Source organism: Erpetoichthys calabaricus, chromosome 18 (genome assembly GCF_900747795.2).
Source record: "Erpetoichthys calabaricus chromosome 18, fErpCal1.3, whole genome shotgun sequence".
In the NCBI taxonomy this organism is placed as follows: domain Eukaryota; kingdom Metazoa; phylum Chordata; class Cladistia; order Polypteriformes; family Polypteridae; genus Erpetoichthys; species Erpetoichthys calabaricus.
In genome coordinates, this window is record NC_041411.2 from 6580940 (window position 1) to 6602552 (window position 21613).

At 41.6% G+C, this 21613-nt stretch overlaps 1 protein-coding gene across 1 annotated transcript in view; it reads left to right on the top strand.

The window, feature by feature from the left end:
* Positions 1–4967: 4967 nt before the first annotated feature.
* pptc7a (protein phosphatase targeting COQ7 a) overlaps positions 4968–21613 on the top strand; it is a 49999-nt gene continuing 33353 nt past the window's right edge. The window contains exon 1 of the mRNA XM_028825403.2: positions 4968–5494. Coding sequence (XP_028681236.1) covers positions 5293–5494 — 202 coding nt within the window. The 5' untranslated portion in view covers positions 4968–5292. The remainder of the gene's footprint in view (positions 5495–21613) is intronic.

Here is a 21613-nt window from a genome sequence, read left to right on the forward strand (position 1 = left end):
GGGTGCACTTACTTACTGTGCCAGTGCAGGCTGCCCACCCTGAGCTGGGGTATCCAGTGTGACTTGTGAGGACAGTGTGACTAGAGGACAGTCACTCAGGGGAGCAGACATTAACTTACAAGCTCTGCGCTTCTCCCTGGTCAGCTGTGTGCTGTTTGCTTCAGACTGGCGGTTACAAAACATTTCTATGCAGTGTTTACCCACCAAACGGAAAAACTAAAAATACTGTAAATCACAAAGCATGACATTACTGAATTAGTTATATCACAGTAATACATGCATGTACTTAGTACAGAAAAACTATGAATTTGTAAACTTAATATTACTGAATTAATTTAAATATGTTAGTGGTTCATTTTCACAATCTCACAAATGCTGAAGTTGTAGATATAAGAAGCCCCAGCAACGGTGTGAGGTTTAAGCTAACAGAATAATAAAATATCAATGTTCAGAATCAGAGAAGAGCGATCAGTCAGGAAAGGCAGATCAGTGAATGTAAGGATTGTCATCCCTGCTGACAGTGGAAGATGTCATTCAAAAATATGAACTTTTGTTTCCACAGTGTTAACCTTCAATCTCTACGTCTAAATCAAAACCACACGGAACTGCTGGAATTGGGTCTTCAACTGAAATGCGAGGTGATGTCAAGCAGGGGCTGGGGAAGGCATTTCCTGCAGTGTCCACTAGATGTCGCTTTGTACGCAATCCACTTTTTAGTTTGCCTTATTTCTTCAAGCGTCTGTGGTGTGGCACAACAGTAGAGTCCACCTGCAGAAGCACATTTTCACTTAAAATGCTAAATATGTGTTTCAAAATGTAATTATTGTGTCAATTAATACAATACAATACACAGCAAGGCCCCTCCATCAATGAAATAGTAGAGACACCGCCAGGCCCTTGTATGAATGTGATCCAGAGACACCGCCAGGCCCCTCTTGGCTGAGACACTGCCAGGCCCCTGTTCACAAAGACACTGCCAGGCCCCAGTTGGTAGAGACACTGACAGGCCCCTCTTGGCAAAGACACTGCCAGGTCCCTGAATAATGTGATCCAGAGACACTGCCAGGCCCCTCTTCACAAAGACACTGCCAGGCCCTGGTTGGTAGAGACACTGCCAGGCCCCTCTTCATAAAGGCACTGCCAGGCACCAAAATGAATGTGATCCAGAGACACCACCAGGCCCCTCTTGGAAAAGACACCGCCAGGCCCCTGAATGAAAGAGATCCAGAGACACCACCAGGCCCCTCTTGGTAGAGACATCGCCAGGCCCCTAAATGAATGTGATCCAGAGACACCACCAGGCCCCTGTTGGTAGAAGCACTGCCAGGCCCATCTTCACAAAGACACCGCCAGGCCCCGGTTGGTAGAGACACTGCCAAGTCCCTGTTGGCAAAGACACCGCTGGGCCCCTGAATGAATGTGATTCAGAGACACTGCCAGGCCCCTGTTGGTAGAGATACCGCCAGGCCCCTCTTGGCAGAGACACCGCTAGGCCCCTAAATGAATGTGATCCAGAGACACCACCAGGCCCCTGTTGGTAGAGACACTGCCAGGCCCCTCTTGGGGAAAGACACTGCCAGGCCCCTTAATGAAAGTGATCCAGAGACATCACCAGGCCCCTCATGGTAGAGACACTGCCAGGCCCATAAATGAATGTGATCCAGAGACACCACCAGGCCCCTCTTGGTACAGAGTACAGACACTGCCATGACCCTGTTGGTAGAGACACCGCCAGGCCCCTGAATGAAAGTGATCCACAGACAGTGCCAGGCCCCTCTTGGTAGAGACACCTTCCATGCCCCTAAATGAATGTGATCCAGAGACACCACCAGGCCATGGTTGGCAGAGACACCTCCAGGCCCCTGTATGAATGTGATGGCAGAGACACCGCTGCTGCTGCATTGTAATAAGGAGACCTGAGGTTCTCTTCCTGAGTCCTCCCTGCGTGGTGTTTGCATGTTCTCCCCGTGTCTGCGTGGGTTTCCTCCCACAGTCCAAAGACATGTAGGTTAGGTGCATTGGCCATTCTAAATTGTCTTTAGTGTGTTCTTGGTGTGTGTGCGTGGCCTGTGGTGGGCTGGTGTCCTGCCCGGGATTTGTTCCTGCGTTGTGCCCTGTGCTGGCTGGGATTGGCTTCAGGAGACCCCCATGACCCTGTGTTACGATATAGCGGGTTGGATAATGACTGACTGACAACATCTGACATTTACTCTGATTGGCTCATTTACCTGACACACCTAAATAAAAGTCTCATTCTGCTACATTCTTGTCTTTTCCACTTTATGGAGTTTTCTGTGTCTGTGACAACTGTCAGCTCTTACTGGGTACGTGACAGTCAGCCACGTCTTCAAAGCATCAACTACAACTTTTCTTGTTCCCTGTTGTTCATTTGACCGTAATCTACTTAAACAAGCTTAGGCCATATTGATTAACCCTTTATACTAATTCTTAGATAGATGACATATTTGAATATGGAATGCATACCAAAACACTTGATACACCATTACTATATTAGCCCTAAATGATTATGTGACCCCTAAGTCTAATTTATCTTCCACAGTCTGTCACAGTAGGACATGTGCCTAAATCTTGGGATGCAATCGATAGTTCTCCTCAGACAACTTCAAGTGCTGCTATGTCTTTTATGTAATGTGATAGCAAAGACACCGCCAGGCCCCTCTTGGCAGAGACACCGCCAGGCCCCTAAAAAAAAAAGCAATGAAGAGCAGAGAAAGCAGTTTTCATCTGATCATCAGTTAACAGCATTTTCATGAACATCGATTGCTAAATCAATCTGTTATTCTTTGTTCCAGTGGTATTATTATTATTCCTGTAATAAATACCATGCTGCTTTTAACTTTCTATGCTCTGTCTTAATGTCTATAGAGTGATTGAAATAATAAGTCAGATTTCTTTGAGCACCTGGAGCAGCCACAGACATTTGCCATTATATCTGTGCTGTGAGGTTTATTAAGGCTGAGGGTGAGAGCTCCACCCAATAGTAGGTAACAGGACGTCAGGTAAGGTATTCTCGGCTGATAATGGCCGATAGTCAAGACTGCTGAGTCTTTGTATGTTTAAATGTATTCTTGTAGACCAAAAGTAATATTTAGGTCTGTAATATCACTAAAACATTGTATATTGTTCGCTCTGATAGTAAGTACGTTTCTTGAAGTGCTGAGTGACAGGCTGTGTTATACCTAAAGCACTTGTGTGGTTTGAAGTACTAAAGGTTAACCAGCTGTGTGTGTCTGCGTATATCTATGTATGTGTGTGTTCATCTTAAAGCGTAACAGTAGACCAACCGATAACGAACTTGATGAGTACACTTACCATTGATAAAACAGGTAAAAGGTAAGTAGAGGGAAATACTATGATATTACACCACTCTGTGCTGGTCTCGTCACTTCTAGAGAGGCCCATTGAATCAACAAGCTGATTTAAAGGGCAGGCTCAGTTATGGGACCCATTTTGGACCCCCTGGAGGTAGCAGTGGAGGAGAGAATTATAACGAAATCGAGTGCCGCTATGAACAATGCTGCACATACTCTCCATGACCCATTAACTCAGAGGACTTTCAGCCAACAAATTATTCAGCATGGGTGTCAAGAACCATTACTGGGACTCCATTATACCAACAGCAATACGCTGCACAGAGCCTCACCGGGACTGCTAGCGCCTGCAGACTTAGCCAGCTTGTTTAAACTCCTAGCCAAATCGTTTATAAATAACAAATCTCTCTATTATATGAAATAATCCCATCACATGACGAGATTTTTTTAGCTTGGGATGAGACGTGACTTTCTCAGAGAGACACTTTCAAGTCCCACGAGACGAGACTTTGTGCCAAGAGATTTAACCAGGGGGCGGCACGGTGGTGCAGTGGGTAGCCCTGCTGCCTCGCAGTTAGGAGACCCGGGTTCGCTTCCCGGGTTCTCCCCGTGTCTGCGTGGGTTTCCTCCCACAGTCCAAAGACATGCAAGTTAGGTGCATTGGTGATTCTAAATTGTGTGTGCCCTGTGGTGGGCTGGTGTCCTGCCCGGAGTTTGTTTCCTGCCTTGTGCCCTGTGTTGGCTGGGATTGGCTCCAGCAGACCCCCATGACCCTGTAGTTAGGATATAGCGGGTTGGATAATGGATGGATGGATATTTGCAATTTTCCAGTCCTTTGGAATTTCCCCAATGTGTGGACACTTTCCATAAATGTGCATGAAAGGTTTTCTATATGCATTCACTAACCTCCTTAAAAACACTCGAGGATAAATTTGGTGGGGGCGATTTGTCAGATTTCTGTATATTCAGTCTTCCATTCAAGCTTCCATGGTGATGCAGTGCTAGCGCAGGGGATCTTCTGCATGTTCTCCCCACCCAGTCCAAACACATGCAGGTTAGGTGTATTGTGTGTCCACGCTGCGGTGGACTGGCACACTATCCACTGATTGTCCCTGCCTTGCGCTTTGTGTTTGCTAGGGAAGGCTCCAGCTCCCTTTAGAAAACGATATAGTGCAGAAATAAAAGCAGCAAGTCTCCCTGTACAATTCTGGCTTTCCCTCCGGGGTTGGTTCTTGATCTTTAGGAGATCTGTGTGACTTTGAAGTCATCGCTTCCCCACCGCAGGAAATAATCACCAGAAATAACCCTGAGATAAACTACTATTAATTGATTAGAATATAAAAAAAAAAATCCAGCGTCCGTATTCCGCGATGCCGCATGCGCATTTCATTCTTTTCACGTTAGCGCCAACGTTTCGAGCAGCTCAGAACTCTGCGTTCCTCCAAGATTTGTTTTATTGGGCGCAGTTTTTGGAAGCTTCGCGGGTCATGCCATACACTCCCTGTCCCCGCTGCCCTCCGACTACGAGAACACAGCAGCGCCAAGGTAACTGCGATCGCACGCCTCTCCTTTTAAGGAGAGCGCATTGCGTAACGACAAGCCGACGTTGCTTGCTGACGTAAGAGTCACGCGCCTGATTAGTTCGCCGGATTCGTTCCGGCTGTGTGCACAATCCGGAGCGAGATGGGTGAAAAAGATGGCGGTGGGTACGGAGCGCTCAGGGGATGCGGACTCCGTTAGACTCGTGAAGGTATAGAGCGCCGAGCGACAAACTCGCGGCTTGTCCGCGCGAGCCACGCAGCACGCCAGGTCAGGCCCAGCCGGACACTTTCGACTGCATGTCGGTGGCCTCTGCGACAAGTGACATACGAGGACAGAGTTAAGTGTGTGTGAGAGACAGTCGGAGAGAAAGAGAGCGAGAAGAGGAGAGGGGGCGTGAGGGGCACCGCGGCCTTGGGGGATGTTCTCCGTACTCTCCTATGGCAGACTGGTTGCCAGGGCTGTCCTGGGTGGACTTTCCCAAACAGATAGCCGGGATTACAGCCTGGTGACCGCCAGCTGCGGCTTCGGCAAAGACTTCCGGAAGGGCATCTTGAAGAAAGGCATGTGCTACGGGGATGACGCCTGCTTCGTAGCCCGGCACAGAACCGCCGACGTCTTGGGTAAGTGTCCCCGGGGGCGTCCTGCTTGGTGGTCACGCTGCTGTGCAGTTCGTTGTCCTTTAATTGTGCTAAGTGTCACATCTCTCAAGAATCCTCTTTTCCGTCTTCTTTTTGGTTAATCGGTGCAACCTGTCTCGCCAGGTTTCTTGTGAATTTCTTTTTTGCACATTTTAGTTGAAGTGCGTGAATTGCACTTCTTTGTCTCGTTGGAACGTAGGAAATTTGACAAACGGGAGGATACCATTCGGTCGAATTGTCGCTTGTCTATTTAGCGAATAGCTAAACTGGCCAAATATCTCATCTAGAGGTTGTCAGGGTTTCAGCGTTGGCTCCATATCTCGGTAGTTTGTTCCAGATCCCCACAACTCTTTATTGTCTTGAAATTACTAGACAACGTGACTCCGTGCATGCCGGCATCATTACCGTTGCCGTACGATATTCCGATTCGGCTCATCTTGCAGTTATGGGTTTCTTGACATTGTTTTAAACCTACCTGGAAGTTTGTGGTTTTTTGTTTTATTTTTGCTTTTCTTTTCACCATTCTCTTAAGGTGTTTAATAGGATCTCATTGACTGAATTCTGAAGGTTAAACTGTTTATTGTTCTAAAGACCTTGGAACAATTGGTCGTTTGTTTTTGGTTTCGTTTGATTTCTATACATCTTTTATTATTGTTTCGTTATCTGATGACATAGAAATGGAATGCTGTAGCGCTACTGAGAATCCCAAATAGTTTTTTTTCTTTGTAAATACTTCATTATTACGCTTTACACCGGGGATCGTTTTGAAACCAGCTCGAGACCCCACACTCGAGCCTACAGGCTGCCTTGCCCTTTCACCTAGAAATGCGGCTCGAGCCTACCGCGCCTGCGCCTTCTTGTGTCGGCACGCACGCCCGTCGCGCGTCTTCGGAGGCAAAGAAACCGCTGAGAGTGCCAGGCGTGCTCCGTCACGTGATCGCGCCGGGCTCCCCAGTCGAGACCAAGGAAGGTCAACTTTCCACGTGGCCTGCGATCACCCCAATTTCACTGAATTATGCGTTGTCTTTTCGGTGAAGTTCACCATCGAATAAAATAATCGTCATACTTGACTTGCGTAGCTTACAGAGTGGAAGGAAAAAAAAAGAGTAGCGCATGTGGCCCAGTTTGTGCGCAGTAAAGGTCAGTCTGGTCACGCACGGTGTCAGCCATGTTGGCAGTGTGAATGACAGTCCTCATAGGTAACGGCCACTGTTATTGATGGGATGAATCCAGAGTGTAAAGGAATTTAGCGTGCGTTTGAGATGATGTGTTAAAGCTCAGTTCTCCCCTGCTTAGTTATTGAGAAAGTCACCTCTGTTCTTTCAAAATTGGCTTTCTGCAGGTTAGAATAGTTTACGTTACAATTATAATCTTTCCGTCTCCAGTTTTTAGTTAAAAGAAAATCCTTATTTTTACATAAATATGTGGGTTAAGGGTATTCGGGCTTTAACTCACATCTTGATGGTTTGAGGGGATTTCATGTAACATAATGAGTTTTAGTAGGAAGTTCAATTTAGGTCCCGAGGAAAAAATATGTAATTGTGACAATGATTGGGATAACCTTAAGTAATGAAGTCTGTCCAAGAAAATATAAAAGAGGTTACTTGTACAGGAATGATATCACTAAAATTGGAGCAGAATATCTTCTTTTTAATAGCAAAAAGTCAAATCTAATTTTATCTACAGTATGCATTACAAATTAGATATAGAGAGATCTATCTATATATCTATATATATAATATAAAATATGATAGATATAGAAAGAGAGATGGAGATATATATTCTTTTATAGATACATAGAGAACTAAATGTAGTGCCTAGACTTCTTTATTAAAAAAAGAGAAAACTACTTAAAAGAAGTACAGTTTACCATTCTGAACAACATATGCACTGCTAATGACTTTTTCTTTTTGATTGTTCTGTATTGTGTTCAGTATATAATGTACTGTATTTTCTTAAACTACTTAAATGTTAATTGTTCACATACTATGTTTAAGATATTCATAGGCCTTGATGTTTGTGTTTGTATTTTTTTTATTTTTTAATTAGATAGATACTTTATTAATTCCAAGGGGAAATTCACATTCTCCAGCAGCAGCATACTGATACAAAAAACATTATTAAATTAAAGAGTGATAATAATGCAGGTAAAAACGGACAATAACTTTGTATAATGTTAACGTTTACCCCCCCTCTTCCCCCCCAATGGGGTGGAATTGAGGGTTCGCATAGTTTGGGGGAGGAACAATATCCTCAGTTTGTCAGTGGAGCAGGACGGTGACAGCAGTCTGTCGCTGAAGCTGCTCTTCTGTCTGGAGATGATCCTGTTTAGGGGATGCAGTGGATTCTCCATAATTGATATTTTTTATAAAGATAGTTTAAATAATCGGGAGTGGTCTCCCCTCGACTTTCTCGTATACTCAGGTATAGGGATGAATATTTGCGGAGTAAACCACAAGACAATGATTATATTTTTATATTGTGTACATTAAAGAACCATCAACCACAAATCAAATCAGTAATATATTGAACAATTATTATAAAAGTAAAGTTGGAAAAATCGGACTCTACAGCTGCATGAATAAAAAGTAAAGTACCACTTCCGGATAGCGGAAATAGCAAAAAATTTGACAAATTAATATTTTGTGCCTAGTACTTGTATGCAAAATTTGGTTGACTTAAGTGAAAGTGTACTCAAGTTGTCGTGTTTACACACAGATATAATTCCAAAAAAGGTATTTTTGTTTTCGGGGAAGGTCTTAAACATCGAGATTCATCAAAATCTCGAAATGGAATTTTTGGAGGATTCCCCATATGTGCCCTATACCTCGTATACAAGAAAGTCAGGAAGGCCTAAAACGTTGAGATTCATCAAAATTCAACATTTTTAGTCTTGGGATGATTACAATACTTCGTATACATGAAAGTAAAAAAAAAAAAAAAATGGAATTGTAAAAATAATAAACTCAGATGGAGTTTTTTGAATTTTAAGTCTGATCTTTTGTTTTTTAACTGTTTCATTTCCTTTTCCAACTAATGAACTCAAAGGAAAAGCTTAATGTACCAAATATGTCGATATAAGAAAATGTGCCCTCCTTGTTTCCAGCGCATGCTTGTGACAACAAAAGGCATCTGGAAATAATCCCTTTATCACGTGTTACTGGTTTTTCTTGAGGTGAGGATACGTCTTCTGTTTGCTTGTGTGATTCTCACATAGTTAACGAAAGTAAACTAAGATAATGCCAAGCAGCACATGGCAGGAACAGTTTTTAATTTTTTTTCTTAGAAGAGAAGCCCATGCCCTGGTAGGTGAAAGATTGTTGCGGATGAAGATAACCCCTGAGGTAGTGTGCACCGTTAGTCTTCTTTTAGCATCCTTGGCATTAAACCCAAACGTGACTCAAGCTTGGAACTGAATGCAATTGTAGTTCACCCGGAGTCAGGCATGGGGTGACGTGTAATGATCTGCTTTCCATTTTTAAGCCTGGATAGCATTTGTGACTGTATTTTGCAGCCATCTAATGGATGAAATAACATTATGCTGCAAAAAATCTTGAATATTTCTGTGTTTCTTTACTAGATGAGGGTGTCTCCAAATATGTTTTGCTCATTAATGCTGTTCATTTGTTAAAATAGTTTTTGCTTTGTATGCCTACTTTTATTATAGGCATTTTTATGTATGAGGTTTACTTTTCAAAAACTGCTTATTAAAAATCATGTAAGTGGAGCCATCTTTTAAGTATCTTTGTTAAATGAGCAGTCTTCATTTTTGGCAGTGATTTTCTTGCACTTTCACTTGAGTGATAAAAAAAATCCTTAATCTGCCACGGTGCACGTGTAGTTCAACATACAAATAAACAAAACGTGTTCTATTCAGATTGCAGTATCGTATTGCGCAGGTATGTGCCTTTTTTTATTTTTTATTAAGCAGCAATCAATATATTGTTTTTTTGCCATAGTAAGCATTTCTATGTACATTAAAGCTGAAGTCATGTGACTTGATGTTTGGTTTTGGGCTATGTCAGATTTACCGATGGAAGTCGCTGCACCACATCAAATCACAGGTTGCGATTCTCAGTCACATGTCATATTTACTGACTAAGTGCTGATCTTCCAGTGCAGTCATGCACTCCCCTTTTTCTGATAGCCTATAACGTGTTGCCTGAGTGGTGCTTTATGAAGGGTTAACAGCTGCAGCGTGTTGAGGAGCAGTCTCTGCCCCCTTTTTTTTTCGTTATGGTATGTAAAGTAAGACTTTAGGGTAGACGAGCTTCACTTCTGTTTGTGAGATACAAAACATGTTCATCATTTCACTCTTAGCTCCCCTGCGTACACAGCCCACCTCTCTTATCAATGAGAAGGTCAAACCTTTTTGATTTTATCCCAGGCAGATGCAGACTTAGTCATTCTAAATGTCCCATTAGACCGTCAGTTTCACAGGAAAGCGCTGCAGATGTCCTCTGATTGGCCAAGATTATGTAAATGAAGGCTACGACTGTAAATCGCTAGAAAAGTCGTCTAATTTGACAATCTTAACACAAACATTCTGATTCTGTTGAGTGGACAGCTGAAGAATCGAAACATGGCACTGATTAATTGCCTTACGTTATGGCCAATAATTAACCTGTGATCAAACTCTGCTGATTCTGTGGACTTTGGATGTCCTGCCAGCGTTCATTTGGGTGTTTACACGTCCAAAAGAAGTTGACCTGAATCGCCAGTTGCAACTGTTCATGTGCCTGTTCATGCTGGGAGAAACTTTGGCCCTGTTTGCATCCCTCTATTAAAACTAGCAGCTTTCTTCCTTGCGCAAAATTATGCTGTAGCAATAGTGATACGTAATATCCAAAGCAATGTTATATTGGCAAATTCTAGATTATAAACCTATAGTTGGTACCAGATAGTAAACTGACTTAGCTGAAAAGCGATCAGTAAATTGAATGTGATCATGTTAAAGTTGTAAGGTGTTTGAGAAATGAGAACCAGTTCAAAGTGTCTGTGTTTTAGACAGTTTAAATTTAGGTAATGCCTGTAACTCATTTACTGTTCTGTTACAAATGGCCATAGTACCACTTATAAAGCATCAGTTAAGTATTTCTGCCTCTCTGCAGGATGACCAACTACAAGAACTTCACCCTGAATACAATGAGGACTGATCATTTATGTTAGGTAGAATGCCTAGAAGGGGCTGGGTGGTCTCGTGGCCTCGGACCCCCTGCAGATTTTATTTTTTTCTCCAGCCGACTGGAGTTTTTTTTTGTTTTTTCTGTCCTCCCGGCCATCAGACCTTACTTTTATGTTAATTAGTTTTCCCTTATTTCAGTTCTTATTTTGTCTTTTTTCTCTTTCTTCATCAGGTAAAGCACTTTGAGCTACATTGTTTGTATGAAAAATGTGCTATAGAAATAAAATGTTGTTTGGCATGGTCTGAGGTGGCTTAACTGAGACAGGTTTCTCCTGTAATTTCAGATTGGAGTAGAAGACTTTGGAATGCTTTATATTCACAATTAATGTGTCAATATGCCCCACTGCATAAAGGTGAATGAGCACTTTACTGCTGATTTGTAAATGTTAGTAGGTTTAGGTTTCTTTATTTAGTCATGTTTACACAAGAAAACATGAAATTTGCCTTCTCAGTTGCATCTAATAACAGGTAACAGACAGAATGAAATAAAACAGACAAATAGAAATAAGAAAGGTTAAGGTAAGGCAGTTAGATAAAACATATTTACACCAAAAAAAAAAGATAACAGGATATATATCAAAACCTTAAACATTATCTCCAATATTTCTTATTGAAAAGTCGTGTGGCACGAAAGGAGTTTCTGGAGCGATTTGTGTGGGTTTTCAAACCAGCTATCCTTCCTGATTTACTGAATTTTAGTTCTACATGTAATGGAAGTCTGTCATCAGTTGAGATGATTTCCAGTTTCTTTAGCATTGCCCTCTGACACACACACACACACTAGTCAAATCATCTACATCAGCCCCAATAACTTTAGCTGCATACTTCGTAATCTGCTGGAGCTTTTTTGAGTTTTGGTTTGTCAAACTGTTAAATCAGGCAATGTAATTAAGTGATCACAGACTGGATCATACTGCGATAGAAGGACAACATGAGGTCCTTGTCTACTTTAAATAGTTTGAGTTTATGGAGGAGTTTATGAAAGGAGCCTTTAAGGTCTTGTTGCATAGCAGACTATGAGTAATAGAATCATTTTTGCAGTGCCTTAACTAAAGCGTTGCTGAATTTTATTAGTTCCTAATGTATTTGCCTGCAGGTAAAACTGTTAGGGATACTCGTGGTGTGGCCATGAATACATAGCTAACATCTTCGTGACAAAACAGTTTGCTGTTGGGGTGTGTGATGATGGACTGTGCTCCCCTCAAGCATTTCTCGGGGAGTGGGGGGGTGTGTGTGTCTGCGTTCTTTCATTTCATGTGGTCTTTTGCTGCTTGCGTCTTTTTTTGATTCCCTCATTTGCTCAAAAGTCTGCCTAGAGCATCTTATTTGTCTTCCTTTACTGAGCATGAAAGAAATGTCTTAATTTTTTGTATTTAAACTTGCAAAGCAGCCCCATTCTGAAGACCAGACTGAAAGTTGTTTTTCTGTGCTGCCTCCGCCACCAAAGCTCTGATGTGCCAGCAAGAGTAGGAGAGTTTTCTGCCATATGTGTAGCAGGACAGAAGTAATCCTGCAATCAGATTGGGGATGGGGAGTTGATGATGGTCAAAAAAAGAAACCTGATTGGTCGATACTGGAGCGGCTCCAAGTAAGTGTTCACCATTCCCTCCCCCAATTTGATTGGAAGAGAAGTAGTTGTCTGTCTGTTACCTTGATCTCAGTGGCCTTTTTTTTTTATTGGCAGCTTTGCGGATTTCTTCATGTCATGGCCCGAGTGTATACTGTACTTTGTAGCTTCACTTTGTTTTTAAAAAGATTAGGTATTGTAGGCCTGTGGGTTTATTTGGTGTTTTTTTTCCCCCACCATTGCATGTTATACAGTGCGCATTCACTGGTTTAAAAAGTTATTCCCTTCTGTCTCTCTTAATGATTCACAGGTGCAGCTTAGCAGACCAGTTTTCACATCATACAAATTTGGCTGCAGTGACACTGTACTGTAGAGTGGAGAGGCAGTTTTTTCCATGACCACCTTCTGTCTGGCATTAGTCATACAATCATATTGAACTCTTTAAACTGTTGTGTCACAGTACCAGATACATTACTTTAGGTCAGGTTGGGGAGCGTGCACTGGTACAGCAAGTTGCCACAGCCACCACGTGACAAAACGGCTCAGGATCTCCAGGTAGATGGTCCAGTCCCGCCCCTTGGAAATGCCCACCTGTCTGCTGCTGCCAAGTGTTTTACGTGGGTGTCCTCTTGGGCTGGACCAGCCACTCGGGTCCTCAACAATGAGTCACAATTAACATCTATGAATGACCGTGGTAGAGTATACAATGGAGTTGCCTCACAGTCTGGTACTGTGGCAGACTGTACGTCCTAAAGTGGGCAATTCAACGTGTCCACTTCATCAGTGGACCCGTGCTCCCATTCGTTTTGAAAATTGTAAAGAAAGCATGAAGTGAAAAGTCAAGCAAAATGACCCCTTTTATTGGCTAACTAAAAAGATTACAGTATGCAAGCTTTCGAGGCAATTCAGGCCCCTTCTTCAGGCAAGATGTAAACACCCTCTTACTAAAGAAAGCATGACAAAGTTTTTAAAACCTGCACCACAGCAACAAGTTGTCCACTACCAACCTGGAGGCGATGTGCTGTCAGAGCTGCATGCAGCTTTTGCCCCCTTACTATTAAGGCTCCGATTTCCATGCATTTCCATGTAGAAAATTCCATTTTAGCTCCTGCCAGTGCCAGTCTGTTTGTTTTGCTGACCCACAACCACCATTAATAGGCAGATGAGCCGGTGGTGTCCTAGATAATGGACTGTCTATCAGGCAGACCACAGCTTGTGCCACTCGAGGACTGTGTTTCTGTGTGCTGCAGGTCAGCTTGACAGCCTTTTCCTGGGTTTTAATTTTGACACCGTTTGCCTGTGTAGTTTTTAATTTGATGATCATCAGGGTTTCTAATCGGCCGACAGATTACCAGATGTTGAGCACTCCTTTATTATTTGGCTCGCTTTACTAATTTAAGAGCTTTTTGGTGTTGGTTATCAAGGGTAGCAGAGTCGATTGTTTTGATTCAGAGTGCATATTATTTTAAAGATAACTAGGGGGCTTTGCCCCCTGCTCGCTTCACTTGCCAACCCCCCTGCCTGCGCTACACATCAGCAACTTTGCATCTCTGCTGCTCTCATATGTGGATTTCACTTTCCCCAAACATCAAAACTTTTAATTCTCGCGGATGCGCCTCTTCATTGGGAAGAAACACTACTTTTCCCTGATGGCAACACGAATTAGACGATCTGTAAGTCTGACTTAAAGTTTAAAGCTGAACAATATCTGCATACTTCTGTCATATCACCTATGTCCATATTTTCGATCTCTTTTTGCTTTTACCTTTTGGTCAATATCTCATTGAATTTTAATTCTGTGTTTGGAATCGCATCGTGACAATGCAACGTATAACTGCCCGTGAGTGAATATCGTTTCTTTCTCTCTACACGAACTGTGTCTGACGATAGCATTCACACAAATGACAAATGATTGAACCGTATGCATGGTTCTAAATGTTTTAGATGTGGGCAGGACTTTTCCAAATCTCTTTGCATAAGCTGTTGTCTTGCGGAGCTTGAAATTTTCTCACCAAACGAATTTTTTAATTCTTGCGGAGAGACTTCTTCAGTGGGACGAAACACTACTTTTCCCTGATGGCAACATGAATTAGACAATCTAGAAGTTTCCGACTTAAAGTTTAAATCCAAACAATATATTCGATCTTTTTTCGCTGTTCCGTTATTTCACAGGGCACAGTTAGTGCTAATGCGATCTTTACTATCGTTTTTCTGAGACTTTTGAATTTTCGTACTTCCATTATCTCTAACCTGCTCTGCATGTGTATCACACCAACGTTTTTGAATTCTTTACGACGTTCTGCTTTGTCATCTACTCTTTGTCTTTTACTTCCGGCCCCGGGCATAGTTAAATCTCTTGGCACAAAGTCTCGTCTCACGGGACGTGAAAGTCTCTGAGAAAGTCACATCTCTCTTCCCAAGATTTTTTTATTATCATAGAGAGATTTTGCTATTTTATGGCCTGGTGACTATATAATGCAGTAATCAATAACGGCAAAATGGGTCAGGCTCACATTGCCCCTGTGATAGTCTCAACTGGAGTACGTGAAGTATGGAGGTGGTTTATTTTACTTATCTTTTTATAAATACTTTTTGAATGCAGATGTTGGCAGAATTAATTCCAAATGTAGTATTCTGAAATTAGAGGGTTTTTTTTTCCCCCTTGAGTCCAGGTAAGTAATACCCTGCAGCACACCCCCAGCACTGAATCCCTGCTCATTTCCCGTTTGTGTTTCAGAAATGTACAGTCACACATGGTTCCCTACTGCTTTGCCTTCTGTGATCTGCAGATTCCTGGAGCCTTGGGGAATATGCCACACGTCACCGAGTCTCCCTTGCATTGTGTTGGGCTTCATTTAGTTAGAGCTCTGTAGCAGGACTTTACCAAATAAAGTAACGTCTGCCAGAGCTAATTATCACTGTGAATAGGTTAAGGATGGAAGGAGGGTTTTTTTGTCTGCTTAATTGTCTGTTCTCCTTCCTAATTATATTGGGGCTTGCTTGAGCTGCACAAAAGTCCAAGTCATCTAAGCCTAAGCTAGGCCTATATTTATCACAGTATAGCTGATGGGAGCGTCTCTTTTGCTGTCAACACTGCACATTCTTGCAAAATAAATGTCCATTTCTGTCTGTGTTATGTTTTATTTTATGCACATTAGCCTCTCTCCATGTAGGTTAGGGAGAGAAAAAAGGTGCTGAGCTTCATCAGACCTCAGGGTTATCAGTGTTATTTTCCTAGGTATATCTCCAAATCGAAATGACACTGCCATGGCATTATGAGTAAAAGCAAATCAACTGTTTCCATTTTGCTTTGGAATAATACATACTTGGTAGTGTGGGAAACACTGTATACTGGACATCTGCCAGTTTTGATAACTTTTGTAGATCTCTGACGAGGACTATTTATTCATTGGAAGAGGAAAACAGTATGTTGCTGAGCAATTTACAGATTGCTTAGTACTGCCAGCCAAGTGTGTGCTTCTGTATGTGTTGATTAAACTTGAAGGATTGTAGTGGAGTGGGGTGTGACAGTAGTCTGCCCCACCTTTACTATCGCCTCTTAAGTAGTGGAAATTACTAGTCTGAATGTACTTTGGAAATGGTATGAGCACTCAGAAAGGGAATGAAAGCAGTTCATGTTACTGTTGTAAATGTCATTTTGGAAGCAATCAAATCATTAAAGTTGTTAATAATGATAACATTTTATTTAGATAGCACCATTATGGAAAAACCTCAAGTTTTGGGAACGAATAGTCTGACAGGACCAATTTACTTGAGAGGCAAAACAAGAAATGAGCGAATGAGGTGGAACCAAGGGTCATGCAAATGGTAGCATTGTTATGGAGTGGTGTCATAGTGAACTGGAGAAGCTTACAGCCAGTGTAATATTTAATAGGATACTATCAGTTTATTAGGAATAAGAGTGATCATTGACTTCTAGTCAGGGTGTTGAGGGCAATGGTGGGTATCGACGTCATACAGATTTGGTGGAGAGGGCAGTCAAGACGTGGGGGTTTAATTTAAGTATCTAGTGCAACTGATGAGCCTTTAGCAGATATGTTTGACACATTGGGTATATTTGTGTTCAGACCCATTACAAATTTTTAATTGTAATATCATCGAAGGAGAAGGGTGGTTATTAAAATAAATGCCATGGTGATGCATTAAGAGAAGAGTGTCAAGTAATATCTCAAGTGAAGTAAAAATCCAGTTGTGTGTAGATGTCAGAGATCAAGGAATACAGGAATCATGACAATTTCTGAATCGGCTGGGTGATGAGGTCAAATAGGTGTTCCCCAAACCAAAAGCTTTTTCAATATTAATTTAGAAACAAAACCATGTTGTAAACGTGATGTGTTAGGAATGGACAGTACACTCGAGTGGCCATGATGCTGAATTTGAAGCGTAATGGTTAACACCAACACCCGTCACCCTGTATTTGTACAGAATGTAGTGGAATTTGGGAGTGTCAGACATGCAATACCTCCGTATTTTCCAGCACCGTGATAAACAAGAATGACCCTGATCATGTCCCTTAACCTGCCTCTGCTCCAATAGTAATAAATACTACTGTATTAGTAAAATGTGTAAACATTTACAGTTGTGCTTGAAAGTTTGTAAACCCTTTAGAACTGTCTATATTTCTGCATAAATATGACCTAAAACATCCATCAGATTTTCACTTATGTCCTAAAAGTAGATAAAGAGAAACCAGTTAAACAAATGAGTCAAAAATATTATACTTGGTCATTTATTTATTAAGGTCATTTATTTATTAAGGAAAATGATTCAATATTACATATTTGAGAGTGGTAAAAGTATGTGAACCTTTGCTTTCAGTATCTGGTGTGACCCCCCTTTGCAGCAATAACTGCAACTAAACGTTTCCATTAACTGTTGACCAGTCCTGCACACCGGCTTGGTGGAATTTTCGCCCATTCCTCCGTACAGAACAGCTTCAACTCTGGGATGTTGGTGGGTTTCCTCACATTAACTGCTCACTTCAGGTCCTTCCACAACATTTCGATTGGATTAAGGTCAGGACTTTAACTTGGCCATTCCAGAACATTAACTTCTTTAACCATTCTTTGGTAGAATGACTTGTGTGCTTAGGGTCGTTGTCTTGCTGCATGACCCACCTTCTCTTGAGATTCAATTCATGGACAGATGTCCTGACATTTTCCTTTAGAATTCTCGGATATAATTTAGAATTCATTGTTCCATCAATGAAGGCAAGCCGTCCTGGCCCAGATGCAGCAAAGCAGGCCCAAACCATGATACAACCACCACCATGTTTCACAGATGGGAGAAGGTTCTTATGCTGGAATGCAGTGTTTTCCTTTCTCCAAACATAACGCTTTTCATTTAAACCAAAAAGTTCTATTTTGGTCTCATCCGTCCACAAAACATTCTTCCGATAGCCTTCTGGTTTGTCCACGTGATCTTTAGCTAACTGCAGACGAGCAGCAATGTTTTTTTTTTTTTTTGGAGAGCAGTGGCTTTCTCCTTGCAACCCTGTCATGCACACCATTGTTGTTCAGTGTTCTCCTGATGGTGGACTCATGAACATGAACATTAGCCAATGTGAGAGTGGCCTTCAGTTGCTTACAAGACACCCTGGGATCCTTTGTGACCTCGCCGACTATTACACGCCTTGCTCTTGGAGTGATCTTTGTTGGTCGACCACTCCTGGGGAGGATAACAATGGTCTTGAATTTCCTTCATTTGTACACAATCTGTCTGACTGTGGATTGGTGGAGTCCAAACTCTTTAGAGATGGTTTTATAACCTTTTCCAGCCTGATGAGCATCAACAACTCTTTTTCGGAGGTCCTCGGAAATCTCCTTTGTTCGTGTCATGATACACTTCCACAAACGTGTTGTGAAGAGCAGACTTTGATAGATCCCTGTTCTTTAAATAACACAGGGTGCCCACCCACACCTGATTGTCACCCCATTGATTGAAAACACCAGACTCGAATTTCACCTTCAAACTAATTGCTAATCCTAGAGCTTCACATACTTTTGCCACTCACAAATATGTAATATTCGATCATTTTCCTCAATAAATAAATGACCAAGTATAATATTTTTGTCTCATTTGTTTAACTGGGTTCTCTTTATCTAATATTAGGACTTTTGTGAAAATCTGATGTTTTATGCCATATTTATGCAGAAATATAGAACATTCTAAAGGGTTCACAAACTTTCAAGCACAACTGTAAATAGCTTATCGTGAATTTGATCTGGAAGTAAAGACTGAAAATAATTATTTATGCCTAAAATAGTGATTATAAGTTACTGTTCGAGTTTTGATTATGGGGATGATGGAAACAACTTCAATGCCATCTGGTTCTGTACCAGAGAACCGCAAAAAACAATAGCTGTGTAGAGATAACAGGCTATAATTAAAACTGTGGAGATTTTAAAAATAGCCTTGGAATTCTTATGACCTATAATGTCCAGTGATATTGAGATAGATGCTCTTTATTTGTAATAAGGCGGAAATTTAGCTTTTTACAAAAGCTCAATTTAATATTATAATAAACTAGTTGTGTAAGCCCGTGCTGTAAAAAGCCCAGGGTCCTAGAAACTGTTGAAATCATCAGAAAAATTTTGAAATGTAGAGATGTCAGGTAATTGAAAGGAACTACTCTGGCGTCTCTCTCCTAGATTTAGTTGGGCTCGCTTGTGTATTAGAGTCGGGAGGAAAAGTAAAAGGGATACCGTTTTTCTGATGTGCTCGTCTCGCTTGCGTAAGAGTTTCTGTCTTTTCTCGGCGGGTTTACTTTGGCAACAGAGTCTTTCTTCTTCCGACTCGTTAACTTGGGGCCGCCTTGCCGGCTCTCTGATCTTCATGCTGTAGTAGCCTCTCACTTCCGGGCTAGACAGACGCACACACTTCCACGCGTAGATCTTTATGTATAAGACAACAACAACCCTCTTTGAATACACACTAGAATTACTAAAATGAAAGAACATCTTCTGACTTGGCTAAAGAAAAGAGCAGTCTCAGTGACTCATTATAAAGGTATACTGGCATGGGTATAACGGAGCCTCAGAAGCGTTTCTTCACAAACCTGTGCTATAATATGAGAGAGGGAAATCGGTTCTATAGTGAGGTACTGGGTAGTTTTGAAGTTTGTAACATAAATAATTTTAACAAGCTGACAATCCCCTTTTAGGATGTTGATATCCTGCTTTTACGTTGCTGTGCAAAAACTGGTTTGCGTTCAGCCTAGTAACGTCTCCTGACTCTCCAGATTTAAGCTACAGGTGCCCTCATATCAAACGCTTATGGGAATCCAGATGTAGAGCAGGATAGGGTTATTTAGGCAGGTAATAAAATGTGGAAGTAATCTATTTCAAAATTTTTGGTGTTTGGCTGAAAATAGCTAAATGTGAGGAGAGCACTTTGAGTAGTGAGAAAAGCATTATATAAATATAAAGAATTATTATTAAATAAAATGAGACCTAGGTTTTAAAAAAACAATGGAAACTATTGAAGTGAGCAAGGAATGCTGGAACATTAAGAAATGTTTATAAATGCCATCCAAGATGAGTCTAATGTTACAACATCAAACAGATTTAGACGTAAAGTATTCCAGTAATGGCATACAACCACAACCTCAAGGTCTAAAAACACTGGTCAGGGTTTAGTGATGGAGAACAAAATTGGCTTTGGATGTGTGTTGTTAAAAGTCATACATCAAAACGAGTTTTTCCCTTCACTTGGAAACTTAACAGTAAGATGGGTAATGGCAACAGAGTAGTCAAATACCAGCAGAAATGTTTATGTACGTGCATGAGATTATTGTAGTTGGCAAGCAAAGGCTGTACTAATTTTATTAGGAGTGTGTGGCAGAAGAGCATCTAAAGAACAAGTCTGTGTGGTTCCACCTTTACTTAGAAGAAGCAGACCATTTAAAATATGTAGTTTGTAAACATTATAGGCCTTTCCATATTTTATGTGAGACTTCCAAGTGCATCCCTTCTGCCCCATCAGGATAAAAGCATTGGCCAGAGCACATCTATCTGTGGGAGCAAAGCTGGATTTGAAGAATCGCTCCCTAAATAGCCAATCAAACCATTTATTTGTTCAACGATGAACACAGTGAACTATATTGTGTGTGTTAGAGCAGAATGCTGTAATGTGCTCTGGGAAAATGCTGTATAAAATACAATGACTTATCCATGGCGGTGATGCTGGTGGTTTCAGGACTTTGCGAGGGGGCAGCACAGTCTCGGATCTTAGTGCTTGATATGGAACATAAAGCATATAAAAAGTTAGTGAATAAAATTTATGATAGTGTATTTAAAAAAATAAAAAAGCTCTGTTTTGTCTTCTATGGTGTTTTTGTCTGTGCTGCTTGCTGTATTGCCTTTGTGTTTGGCAGTCAAACACCTCCTTACTAATGTCAGTATATTTTTGTTTGTTTTTTTTTTATTATTATTGCCACTGTGAAGTTTAAAAAGAGCTTTCTGGGCTAACAGCGACCATCCCTATCCAGCATGCAATTTGCTAATCACTATAACCACTGACTGCAGTGCTCACGAGCTTCATCAGCTGCCAGAGTGGTATTGTACCCACCAAAGTTCCCCAAGTATTAAAGGTAGTAAATAAACCAGCCCTGTGTAGTGTTTAACAGCAACATATGGCATTCATTGAGAGCATCACAATTTATTTAGCATAGTAGGGCCTTGTTGTTTATGTGTGACACCTGTAGAGGGTGTAGCAGCCACTCAACCCGACACAGATGGACACAAGTGGCACACTTACAAAACTTGCGCTTTTTATTTCTTGATCTCTGTCCTAGTACAGCACCTTACACAGTGCTCCAATCCCCAACAATAACTCTGTCCTTTTCTTCTTCTCTATGTTTTTTCTGTATTTCTCTTCTGCCAGCCCTACTCCTCCTTTCGCAAGTTCTGTTTTCCTCTTCCAGCTCCCAGAATGGAGTGATACGGCCCCTTTTATGTTGTCCCTGGATGTGCTAGACGGGCTCCTTGATGATTTTCCTGCAGCACTTCCTGGTGCGGTGGAAGTGCTGCAATCCATGGCTCTGGAATTGTCCAAGCGCCCTCTCGTGTCCCGGGGGAGGTATGTCTCTCTCCTGGTCTTCTCATCCTCCTGGCGTCCCGGCTGGGCAAAAGCCCTAGCCGTCTGCCACATTATGTCAAAGTGTTGTTTAAGCTTAAAAATCATAAACATGATGCACATTAAGAATAGAGAGTACTTTAAACATATTCACCATTTTTTTTGTACACTTTGTCCATTCATGTATGGCATATGCAATCGGCAAAATGGAAGCTGCAATAAGTGTGCCACAACCCCACTGCTCTTAATGGCT